The sequence below is a fragment of the Xenopus laevis genome, chromosome 9_10L (genome assembly GCF_017654675.1).
Source record: "Xenopus laevis strain J_2021 chromosome 9_10L, Xenopus_laevis_v10.1, whole genome shotgun sequence".
In the NCBI taxonomy this organism is placed as follows: Eukaryota; Metazoa; Chordata; class Amphibia; order Anura; family Pipidae; genus Xenopus; species Xenopus laevis.
In genome coordinates, this window is record NC_054387.1 from 79,352,759 (window position 1) to 79,366,094 (window position 13,336).

The 13,336-nt window shown below is 39.6% G+C and overlaps 1 protein-coding gene across 1 annotated transcript; it reads right to left on the minus strand.

Annotated features, from left to right (window-relative positions):
* Window positions 1-707: 707 nt before the first annotated feature.
* Window positions 708-10,866, minus strand: prkra.L (protein activator of interferon induced protein kinase EIF2AK2 L homeolog; the record flags this gene model as incomplete). Its single annotated transcript, NM_001086031.1, is given in 8 exon segments — window positions 708-1,268; window positions 2,420-2,594; window positions 5,725-5,816; window positions 6,163-6,280; window positions 6,908-6,986; window positions 7,925-8,006; window positions 8,263-8,432; window positions 10,774-10,866. Coding segments are annotated over 8 exon segments (930 nt in total). The 3' UTR covers window positions 708-1,110.
* Between the last annotated feature and the right edge of the window lie 2,470 nt (window positions 10,867-13,336).

Below are 13,336 nucleotides of genomic sequence, written 5' to 3' on the forward strand. Positions count from 1 at the left end.
TGCAAGTGTACGGAGGGGTCAATGTGAGTATGTGGGTTTCATTTGGAATGGTTTGAACTTGGACTTTTTTTCAACCAAACTTAACTAACTATAGATGTAGACAGTAGGAGAGAAAGAGGTCATGGACAATGGTGATTTTGTTTGAGAGGGAGCAGGCATTCCATAGAGCAGAAGGGGGGGGGGAGGATTGGGAGGGAGACATGGAATGTGCACTAAATTGCTAGAATTCCTTATTTGAGTGTTTTGTAGAGTAGGGAATGGATGGCAGCAAACTGTGATAGAGGAATGCCCAGGATTGGGATGGATATCTTCTGAGACAAGGAAAATAGAGGGAAAAAAAATGTGAGGAAATAGAGATGAGGTGCAACATCACAGCATGTTTGTTTGTAAAATCAAGCAAGAGGGCACATTTATGATCCAAAACAAGTACATTATGTAGTTTGCAAATGTATTTTTACCCACAATGCATTTCCCCCATAACCCCCCCCCCAACATATGCTTGATTGCAAAATCGATGGATAGCAAGGTATTTTTGGGCGCGCTCTCAACTGTGGGAGAGAAGATCTCCCTCATCCTTAAGCAGGTAATCCAATTTAAATATAAACTACTTAAAAAGTTCTGTGAATTTGTTATCAAGTGCATTATTGCTTAACCCCCCCCATTCCTTGCTATTAATTATCAGCAAATAACTGCCAATAACTAAATAATTCTCTTCAAAACAAATTTATTAAACAATGAATAGATACATTCCTTTTTTTAAAAATGCACGTTAAAAGAAAAAGTCCCTCCTTTTTTTAAAGCTTATAGATAGGACCATTCTGCAAAGTGTTCCTTCAGTGAAATTCAAAAAAGTTTTAAATAAGGAATTCATTTTGAACAAAAGTACAAAGCAAAAACAAATCAAATCCATAACAAACATGAAGCTACAACCATTACATTTAGCCAATGGGGCACCAGCAAAGTGGCGCTAACCCAAGGTAAATTTAACTGCAGTCATTTCAATAATGTCCCCAGAAAAATTTCTGTGTAACAATACTTAATTCAATTTTTGGGGTGGAAGAGAGAAAATGTTGCTAGGAGAAGGTTTTGCTGGGAATCTCTCCTGAAAGGTCACTTTTTAATACACATGATTTTTAAATACTGCAGTGCATTGTGTGCAGCATCATTGTGTGCATTGCCACAAGAGATCCCAGTTCCGTGGCACACAGTTATGGGATTTGTGGACAGTTCAGCAAGACATTGGTACTGTCCATTAACACTCAGTTCATCTGAAATACAAAGAGAGAGAGAAAATGTGAGTATTCCTGGCAAAATATAATTCTGATTCTTGAAAGGTGTTTGAGGCAAGTGAATGTAGGGCAGAACGAGCAAGCCCAAGGTATACAAGGCTATTTACTCAGTTCTGTATTACATGTATCGTGTTCTGAATATAATATCGGCACTGCCCAGGGTTTTATTTAAACTTACAAACTGTCATTATTTGAATGTTTTTTTTTTCCACACTAACAAGCTAGGACCTTGCACTTAATGTTTTACTAAAATGGGATAAATCCCTACTAGTCTCAAAATACATTTACATTACTCAATTGCCATTGTGTGGTCCTAGCATTTTAGCATAACACATCCCCCACACCCTTACTGTGGTTTTAAAGGGGTGGTTAGCCTTTAAGTTAACTTTTATTGTGTTATAGAACAACCAATTCTAAGGAACTTTTCAATTGATTTTCATTATTTTTTTTTTAGTTTTATAATTATATGCCTTATTCTTCTGTTTTTTTTTTGTTGCAGCTTTCAAATGGGTGTCACTGTCCCCTTCTAAAAAACAAATGCTCTGTAAGGCTACAAATGTATTGTTACTTTTTATTACTGATCCTTCTATTCAGACTCTCTCCTATTCATATTCCAGTCTCTTATTCAAATCAATGCATGGTTGCAAGGGGAATTTGGGCCCTAGTTACCAGATTGCTTAGAATTCAAATTGAAGAGCAGCTGAATAAAGAGTAACTCAAAAACCTTCAATAAAAAATGAAAACAAATTGCAAATTATCTTAGACTTTCACTCTCTTCATCATACTAAAAGTTATCTCAAAAGTGAACAACCCCTTTAAAGACTTGTTCCTAAGTCTGTCAGTGCCACAGATATTGCATAACCAAAGTGGAGGTGTAGCAAAATCTTCAGAAAGAGCACAAGGGAGAGAAATTAGGTTCTAGCCTACAATATACGTAATATAGTGGGCTAGCAACACTGTTGGGTCAATTTTAATCAGTTCTGATCTGTAAGATCTTGTATAGTAAAGACTTGCATGGTTACTCTTACTGTTAGCCCACCATTGCAATTTTGGTCTCAGAGAGAAAATAAAACCTGGATTGTATATTTTGCTTTATCTAAAAGTTTCACATTCTGTTTGGCATCACTGACCTATATCCAAATAGGTGAGGTTGAAGTCTAGTTCTTCGGCTACATCTTTGAGCATTTTCACATAATCAGTGTTGGGAATACTGAGAGGGCTTCTTTTCAGCATGCTTATCTTTTCCCCAGATGAGTTTCTCATGCTGTCCCAGGTGCAGCCCATTTTATTTCCAATCAGCTTGTTCTACAATAGAGAAAAAGATCACATTCATTCTCCCCAAAATAACTGCACTTCATTTACATATGCAAACAAACCAATATGGATGCTGAAATTCACCCTGCTGGATTGAAATCTGATCACAGAGACCAGTCAGATGATGGAATAATCAAGCTGGACAATTTGGAGAACTTTAACAGGCTGAGCAGACTATGTCAAATAAAGTTAGTTAGTAGCGCCAACATAAATAGCAGAAAGCCACTAATAACCTATTTACCATTTTACAATATGGTAAAAAATGCTGTTCAATAAAAGCACCTTGCCCTTTGGTTCTCTACCTGGAAAGAATATGGGAAAGTGTATGTGCAGTATATGGTATCAGACCATTTTTGAACATTTTGCACTCTTTCACTTTAAGGGCCTTTCTTGGAGGGGTCTTTTAGTTTACCCATAAAACCAATATATCTTTTTTTTTTTCAGGTTTTTCAGAATTGTGGTGTAATTCCACTTCTGTAAAAAGATAGGCTTCTAAGTGTCTAAAAAATGAAAGAAAAAAAATCATGTTTCCCATAATACAAAAACACATATCAGAAACTTAATTTATTTTATGCATGAGAACATAGCAGATTTGAAATGTTCTATGTCTCCTGAACACGCTAATAGCAAATATATATAGTTTTATAGAGATTTGTCACTTGTATAGGTCTAAAACTCCAAGCAGTATGCTACCAAATTTCCAAAGCACAGTTCCACAAAACTGTATAGGTCTAATTTCAAGGTCAAAGGCCAAACAGTAGGTTTACCCTAGAAAACTAAATTATTGGAAGGAACAGATTCTGACGAATCTAAAAGGGTAAATAGATCCATGTACTCCAAACTACCAAGTTGCAATTCCTTCCTAAATTTATTATTTTTTTTTAATAAAAATTTGTGAATGCTTCCCATCTACAGCATCATATTTCCCACAGATCCTTAGATAACCAGATAAAACAGCCTAAATATGAATGCATGGGCTCTGCTGAATAGTTGTTTGCCTGTTATGTATAGGTTTACCTAAGTATTTGGCATATAGCGGCCACAAATTTAAGGCACCCCATAAGGGCTGTTCTGTTTTTCCAGTTATTGCAAAAATCAACACATTTACATTTTGACAAAGATTAAAAAAAAAAAAAAAAAAAAAAGTACGTTCACCCCAGAGAACCATATTTTTTTGGAAAGTACACATTCGCTTGAATCTAAAATGGAGCATGCAAGTCTTTCTAATCCAAAGTACCAAGTTGCAAAGCTTTACTAAATTTGGCGATTGTTGCGACATTTCCAAAAATCACCTCAAAGCTTTGATTTGCAGTGTCTTATCTCAGACATCCCATTGGCTACCAAGATAAAAGACCCTAAGCATGAATGCTGAAAGTCCACTGAACAGTTCAATGCCCCATATACATACATTTACCCAAGTATTTGTCATATACAGGCCCCAAAATAAAGACACCCATATGATCTGTCATTTCAGGTTCAACACATTTACAGCATTTTAGTACAAAAAAAAAAGTATGATTATCACAGAAAGCCATACATTTTTGGAAAGTACGCATAACCCAAAATAGGTACATGTGTCTGTTTACTCCATAGTACCAAGTGGCATAGCTTTCGTAAAGTTGGTGATTTGGGGGACATTTCTAAAAATCACCTCAAAGCTTCCACTTTGCAGCATCTTATCCCCTACATATCATTACATACCGAGATAAAAACATCCTAAATATGAATGCCCGGTGTCCGATGAACAGTTTGGTGCTAAATGTACGTAGGTTTATCAAAGTACATGGCATGTAAAGCCCCCAAAACACACTTATTTGATGGCTTATAATTACCCGGCCTAATTCATAAACACACTGCCAGTTTTAAAGGAGAAGGAAAGCTACGGAGGCATTTTATTGCCAATATATTAGCTGCAATAGTGCAAGCTAGAATGCTATATTTATTCTGTAAAATATTTTACCATACCTGAGTAAAAAGCTCTAGAAACTCTCTGTTTGTTTAGGATAGGAGCTGCAGTATTAATGTGGTGTGACATCACTTCCTGCCTGAGTCTCTCCCTGCTCTGGGCTCAGATTACAGTAGAAAAGGGAGGGGGGGGGAGAGGAGCAAACTGAGCATGCTCTTGCCCAGGGCAATGAGGTTTAAGGTGAAGGCAGGAAGTCTGATACAGAAGCCAATGTGTACACAATAGAAGGAAAGAAATGCTGTGTTTCTTTTGACAGGGGACTCAGAGCAACATTACTTTGGGGGTTTACTGGTATATTTAGATGGACCTTTCTGATAAGGCTTACTTAGATTTAACCTTTCCTTCTCCTTTAAGGTCAGTCCACACAAGCAGATTCAGGGAGATTAGTCGCCCCAGCTACAAATCGCCTCTTCCTCGGGCGACAATCTCCCTGAACTGCCTCCACCCTGCCCTCCTCCTGCTAAAATTAAAATCACCTGCGCCAATTCACAGGCGGCGCTTCGTTTTCCGAAGTCGCTTCATGAGGAAAAACGAAGCACCTCGTGTGAATTGCTGCAGGCGATTTTCATTTTACAAGTGTGCAAGTGTAAATCAACACGACCAGTAGCACCATACAAGCTTCTCTGTAATAAGACACTGTGTAGGAAAGAGTTCCCTGTTCAGTAGAGCTTACAATATAAGTATCTGTATAGAGTGCTATATAAATTAAAATATACATATAATCACAACATCCATTTCTGCCAGTAACTGCTTAGAGATCTCCTGAATGGAAAAGTGCTGCCAGGGCGGAATTGCTTAAGAACTTATTTTGCCCTTACATGACGACCCGACTAAGAGTTTGTCAAATCACATTTCCCATTAAAGTTAAAAGGAAGTTGTGGCTGGCAGAGATGTACATTATGATAAATGTGGTTTATCCTAAGGGCACTATGAAGATCACAATCTACTATGCATCACATGCCCAACACTACAGACCGCCACCAGCTTTAAATGAACATTATGCTCGAATCAGGCAAAGTGTCCTACATCAAAGGTATTTTGCAGCATGGGCAAAAAAAGTTTGCCTGATCAAGTAACCCATATCTTACATATGTTTTTGGGTTATTAGTCAGGGGCAAAGCTTGCAGTCTATTATTTTATATTTAACATGCGTACCAGAGGTATATTATCAGTTGAAATGGTCTTAAATTTGGTAAGGAGTTTCTCTGCAGCAACCCTTTTAGCCACTTGTTTAGAGGTTCCCGATCCTGTTGAGAAAAAAAAAGTGTAAAGAGCTTAATATTAAAAGTATATATTACCTTAAAATATATTAATTTACAGTTTTACAAACTTAATTGCTAAAAACTGCACCTTGCAGAGGTTCTGCAGCCCTATAAAAGCATTGGATACATTTTCCAAAACAGCATCCCATCTTCTTATTTTGTTAGGACAACTTTTGGGTGCTGGTAACACTGCAAATGCTCAATGTAAAATGAACTGCTAATACAGAGAGTCAGCAAAAATAAAGATGAGGAGCTACTGGAGGATTTTTTAGAAATTGAAAGCTTTGTTATAATGTGTATTTTAACAACATGCTATAGGAAATACACTCACCAGTTTCTACAAAGGTTTCCACACGGCAAGTTATGGTGAATTCTCTCTTGTGAGGAGGGCCAGACTCTTGTGCCACGGTATATTCTGGGAGGCGCCATCCTTTTTGCACAGCTAATTCCTACAACAATATACAAAGCTTTCTGGTCTTTCACTTGCATCATACTAAAAAACTAAGGGGGAATTTACTAAAAGGCACAACATTTGCCAAGGTATAGCAAACCATAGCAACCAATACAAATATTTACTTTTAAACAGGTGATCACTAAATGTTATCTGCTGATTAATTGCCATAGGTTGCTAGGCCAGTTACAAACTTTGGAACACTTATTGAATAACGCTCTATGCTTCTTTGAAAACAAAAAAAACAAAACTTTGATACCAAAGAGAATTCCCACCAGGGTTTCTCTCAAACTCAACAAGCTTCCTGTTCTGCTCAACACATTTTATGAAATCTGGCACTCAGTACATTTTTTCCCCTACACACAGACTTCAGAATAGTGATCTTTAATCCGTCACTCTAAATCAGGGGTGTGATTACTTGTTAGTAGGGCCCACAACCTAGAGGGCATAGGGAAGCAATGGGCCAATAACTTAGTAACTTTACTAACTTAGTAGTATGAGGTCCCATGATTAGTGATGGCGGCCTTGCACATAAACATTCTTTGTGAATTCTGTAGAAATCCAACATCAGCCATGTACTAACAAATGAATCATATATGAAACAGAGGGGGGGGGGAAACAATACCTGTAGTGAGCCAACAGGATTTTCCTGCATCTGATTTGGTGGTTTCTTGGGATCCCTTAAAGTATCCGTTACAGGCAGACTGTTTATATAGACATTACAATATTAGAAAGGATCTGGTTATTTCTAGTAGTTTATAAAAACACACACACCAGGATATATGTCCCAAACATGGTAATTAAAAAATCATTTTAAAGTCAAACCCCCATATATAATAAAAAGCACAAAGTTTACCCAGGTGCAGGTGACCAGTAAATGCTATAGAAGATTAGAAATTTGTAAATGTAGTACAATTTTGTTACAAAACCCTAAAAGAGCTAATACCAAGAAACGACCTTTGGTGATAAGCCAGAAGAACCACACAGTGTATGTAAAAAACGGATATGCAGAGCCTGAGCAGTAAACATGATTATATCCTGATATTTTACAATAAGGGGACATGATTCACTATATAATACACAAAAGCCATGACCATCTTGTAAATTATATCCTTATAAACGGTGACTAAGTGATGTCACATGACTCACTTAAACTTGTGTATTATAATAAAGTACCCCTTTTTGGAAAATAGAAGGATTTTAGAAGTAACCTCGGAGTTCCATGACCATATAAAAGTAGAAGGCTGAAGGCCGAGTGACTTATAATATACTTATATTTTACAATAGGGGGTACTTTATTCGCTATATAATACACAACAGCCATGAATATCCTGTAATTTATAACCTTATAAATGGTACTTAGTGATGTCATCAGTCATAATTAGAGCTTAGTTATGTCATTTGTGTCACACGACAAACTTGCATATTGTTAAAAAATAATACAGCCACAGTTACCTGTGTCACCTTAGAGCCCCATGACTTATATAAAAGCACTTAGCCTGCTGCCTTGTGCCTTCATATTGTCATGAAACTCCCCAGGGACTACAAACATAGTTATATTTTACAATAAAGGGTACAAGATTCCCTATGTAATACTCAATGAACTTGAAAAGGACATAAAATGTACATGTTCCTTACTCACCACTTGCTAGTGTCGCCTCGTAATATGTTCAGTGCAAATTCAGCTGCTTTTTGTTTTGCAGTTTTCTTGCTAGGTCCCTCTCCTACATGTGGAAAAACAATAACATTAAAACCCGATAAATCTAAGTTGTGTTACGCTCTGGAGGACTCCTACTGCATCATTTCAGAACAATAGCCTAAAACACACCTCAAAGCTTCCAGATAAGGTGAGCCCATTCAAACATACTGATTGGCTCTGTTGCCGGCTATAAAGAAATCTATATGGCAGCTCATACATAATAACCCTTGTCCTCACACTTGATACAGTTTCCCATGAATGAAAAGGCTTAAGGAACATACCTAAGCTAGTTATGTCACCAATAACCAACCGAAATGTGAAACTAGGGTTATGTGCTTGTCCTTCTGCTTTCTCTAAGGTGTACACGGGATGGTTACCAGTCTTTGTTCCAAATTCATGCAGCAGCTGAATGGGGGTCTCGCATGGATTTGTTGCACGCATCGCATCTAAGCTGAGGTAAAAAGTAGGGTGTTAGAGAAGATTTTATGCACATACATTTAAGGTGGCAATGAATAACATTTACAGAAAATCATCCTGTTGAGTCAGTTAAAAGTCAGTAAAGAAAGGAATGTGAGGCAGTAATACAAATGGAAGGTTAGAAAGCAGCATAAACTGAGCACAGTGCCAAATTACCAAACTGAAAGCTGGAAATAGGCAGAATGCACAATGGAAAGCACTATGAGTAGCCCTGCACTGGATTCACTGGGCACCAGCAACATTTTGGCATTAAGTGGGGGTCCAGAGTGACCCACCTCTTTTCTAATTAATGTCAATTGGAAGTTCAAGTATCAACATTTAAAAGATCCATTTACCACAGACCTAAAGGGAAAATAAAGACCTTTGTATTAATATATATTTTGCCATCACTCATCCATGCCCTTACCCTATCCAGTTTAGGCAATTGTAATCTCCTACTAACCCGTCTTTCCTGACTCCCATCATTCTCCCCTGCAATCTGTCAATATCTGATACTAGGATCATCCTGCTCTCTCCTAAGAGGGAGCCTGTTCAACCCCAGGTAAAATCCTTAGCATGGCTGCCTGTTAAGCAAATAATAGTATATAAATACTTCTGCTAACATTCAAAGCCCTTCATTCCTCTGCTCCTCACTACATTTCTTCACTTGTCTCACTTTATGTTCCTGGCGGGCTCCTCCGCTCCTCTCTGATCCAGCTTCTTTTCACATCATCCACCGCTCATCTTAAACATTTCTATCTGGCTGCTCCTTACCTTTAGAATTATATCCCTGAATTCCTCATCAAGGAGCACTCCATCAACCTCTTCAAGAAAAACCTCAGATTCTACCTTTTGGAGCACTAGAACATTAGTCAAGTCCTGGTATTTAAGGGACAGTGTCTTTCCCTTGTGCACTTTTCCCCTCCAATTTGTGCCTGTATGTTATCTACCCAGTTAGATTTTAAGCTCTACAGGGCAGGAACCTTCTTCCTACTGTCTCTTATACCACCGCACTGAAGATCTCTGTAGATATATTTATATATAGTGTATAAAGTACCCCCTCTCATATAATATAAGGATAGTATAAGTTACCTCAGAGTTCCATGACCATATAAAATCACAAGGCCAAAGGCCGAGTGATTTTATACAGGTCATGGAACTCCGAGGTAACTTCTAATATCCCCATGTTTTGCAACTGGGGGTACTTTATTTATTATAATACACAAGTTTCAGTGAGTCTTGTTACAGAAATGACATCAGTACTCACCATTTATAAGGATATAATTTGCAAGATTTTTATGGCTTTTGTATATAGAGAGATATAATTTTTTTATTATTATTAAATTACAGGTATTGGGACCAGTTATCCAGAATGCATGGGGGCCTGGTGTTTTTTTTTTAGTATAACGGATCTTTCCGTAATTTGGATATTGATACTTACTAGAAAAATCATGTAAACATTAAATAAACCCAATAGGCTGGTTTTGCTGCCAATACGGATTAATTATATCTTAGTTTGGATCAAGTACAAGGTACGGTTTTATTATTACAGATAAAAAGGAAATCATTTTTAAACATTTGGACTATTTCATTATAATGGAGTCTATGGGAGACGGCCATTCCGTTATTTCGGAGCTTTCTGGAGAACGGGTTTCTGTATAACAGATCCCATACCTGTATAATATTTATTATGTTACTTGTTCTCTCTGTGTGTACTTTTATATTATACACAAAAGCCATGAATATCTTGTAAATTCTATCCTACTAAATGGTGAAGAGTGATGTCATTAGTTACAAACAGTGAGTAGTGATGTCATTTCTGTCACATGACTCGCTGAAACTTGTGTATTATAATAAATAAATAAAGTACCCCTTGTTGACAAACATGAGGATATTAGAAGTAACCTCGGAGTTCCATGACCTGTATAAAAGATGACTTATAATATCCTTATATTTTACAATATGGGGTACTTTATTCTTTATAAATTGTACAGTGATATATATGATGCATAATTCATTGTATGTATATTCTCTTTATACAAGAGCTATGAATATCCTGTAATAGATAACCTTATAATCAGTCATTCATGATGTCATCAGCTATAAACAGTACTCGGTGACGCAATGTTTGTCCCATAACTCTGTGAAACATAAGTACTCTGATATAATGTAAAAAGCACAGCCCACACTGTTACACGGCAGCACGACACAAGGCAGATTCGGAAAGTATAAACTGCGCCTCAGTGACACTGACTGAACAATATATGAGTTGCAGATATCCCAGGATCCCTCTCCCCCTGCCCACCCACAGCAGAAGCCCATTCTCTTCCCAGCACCTGGTGGGTTTCTCAGAGCTCATTTTGGGCGCGGCTGGAAACCTCTCCTGGGACATGGCAGAGGGATGGGGAGAGCCGTCCTGTCCGAGAATTAGAGCCACTCAGAAAAGGTTCTCTGTACGCCGGTTTTCTGCAGCTTTCTACCGCAATTCCGCTTCCGGCCTCCATCTACCTCACAAATCAGAAAATGAGGGTGGAGTCATCAACGGCCGTGTAACTGAAAAGTGTACGCATGCGCAATCTTTGGATGCTTAATTTAAACTACAATTCCCGAGAAACCCTCACCATTAAATTGTAGTGAAGATTTACTGGGAGTTGTAGTTTTTAAAAAGAAAACTGCAGCGCAACTGGGCAGGTCTTGTTGCCAAGGTTACAGGGAGCGTAGTTTATACGTAGGACAATCATTGGCTGGAAAAGGCGGCTGATTTTTTTTTTATCCAGAGTGAAAGCGTCTCTATCAGACAGTGAGAACGGAGGTGTCTACTAGGCTAACCCTAATACACAGGCTTCAGGGCGATGGCTCTTCGCGGAGGTGCCTGTTGTTTTACTTGCTGACTTTCAGCGGGCACGGAGAGCAAGTGTAGGCGCGGACTAAAAAACGTCAGCTGGGAGACTCCTCCGTTCGCACAGCCCTACCTGCTCCTCGCTTTGCCTTAGCGCCCCGGGTTTTCTCCGTCGAATGCACCTGGCGCTCCCCGGTCTGTCCGTATGGGGCCGCGGTCGGCATCATCTGCTGTCGCGAAGAGTTCGTCTCTGTTAGCCCTTGGGAGCCCGGGTGCGGAGTGGAGAGTCCGGGTCTGGGGGGTCGGGAGAACAAAAGGGGGCGCGCTGGTGCGTAGGCTCGGCATGCTGTCTCTTAGTTGTGGGATACGCGTGTTCAGCGAGGCCCCCGACATGTGTGCGCGGGAATAGGCACGTGTGCTCAGGGGCTTAACTAGGCCACACTGTTGCTGAGTTTGAAAGAACTGGGCCCCAGCATCAAAGTGGTCACGGGGCTACCGTTGTGTATGACGCGCCGGCTTGTGCAGAGCTCCAGCTGCTGGTGAAGTCGCTATCCAACGCCTCACAACTGGAATCCTCCCATGGGTTACTTACTGGGGTTTGTAATGTGACAGCAGCAGGGTAGTCTCGTCTTGTTACTGCTTCTTATTCTGACACGATTCCCCTTTCTCTTCCCATAACCCTAATGGTATTATTGCGCTGACTTGGTGGCATGTTCATGGTTAGCGCTACAACCAATTCAACTTGGTGCTGATGCTTTTATTTTATTTTATATACTTCCTGTCCAATGTTGTAAACACGTTATTGGATCAATCAGTCATTGCAATACTTTACATGCTGCAAACAACCAGGAGTATTGGATCATATTACCTTTATTACAGCAAAATGGCTGCATTCTGTTCATGAATAAAATACACATTTATGCAGGGTGGGACTGGAGCCTTGGGTGCCCACAAGGGAGGGGTAACCTATCATGAAGCGACAAGAATTGACCGGCACACAGGTAATACAAGCAGGTTAGACCTTGCTGAAGATTTATTGCAGCATGCAACGTTTCAGGGTTACCCACTTTGTCAAGCATGTGTCACCAGGGGTCTCTTCTATTTGTGGAGGCCAGGGTGTGCGAGTGCTTCTTGGACTGTAACCTATCTTGAGTAACACATTGCCCTGATTTTTGCTGCCTGTCTAAGGGTGGTGGCATACAGGTAGATTATTCACCAAGCAAAAGTCTGTCCCCTGCCAAACAGCTTAGCTGTTGTCTGCCACCTGCAAACAGCATTGATCTTGTCTGCCATCTGGAGAGTTGCATGGCTTTTGTCTGCCACCCGGAGAGCTGCGTGGATTTTGTCTGCCATCAGGCGAGTCGCGTAGCTATTGTGTGCCCCCTGCCAAACAGCGTAGCGCTGGTCTGCCCCAGCACCAAACTGTCTAGCACTTGTCAAATGGCATACCTCTTGTCTGCCCCCCCCACAAACTGGCATAGCTGTTGTATGTCCCCACCAAGCGGCTGAGCTCTTGTTTGCCCTCCGTAAAGCGGCATAGCACTTGTCTGCCCCTTCGCCAAATGGCATAGCTCTTGTTTGCCCCCCATCAAATGGCTTGCCACTTGCTGAGAGTTACCTGAGGAACTAGCAGTTGGGGGGGGTCATTAATAGAGGTATGCAGAGAGAGGAGGTACATAGCCAATGCCCCACCACCTCCATTGCACCCTCGGCACATGCATCTTTTGCCTACTCCTGGTATGCCTGGCATTCAGGGAAGATAAGCACCACTAAACGTATGCATAAATGGAATGCATTGATTTTCTGAGTCTGTCATTATTAAATAAGCCCTTGTTTATATGCAGGACCTAAAGCATTGGAACTTTTAAACAATGTTATTCATGTATTTTAATAAACAACATTTTCTTTGTTTTCATTTAAATAGTTTAGCTGTAACTCCATGAATTTCGCTTATTAGTATGACTTCATAGCCATAGTGAACAGACTTGGCCAGGCAGTTTAGCCGACTCTCTGGACATTAAGGCTGTGTTCCGACAGATGGTGCTATGTTTCTGTTAGCA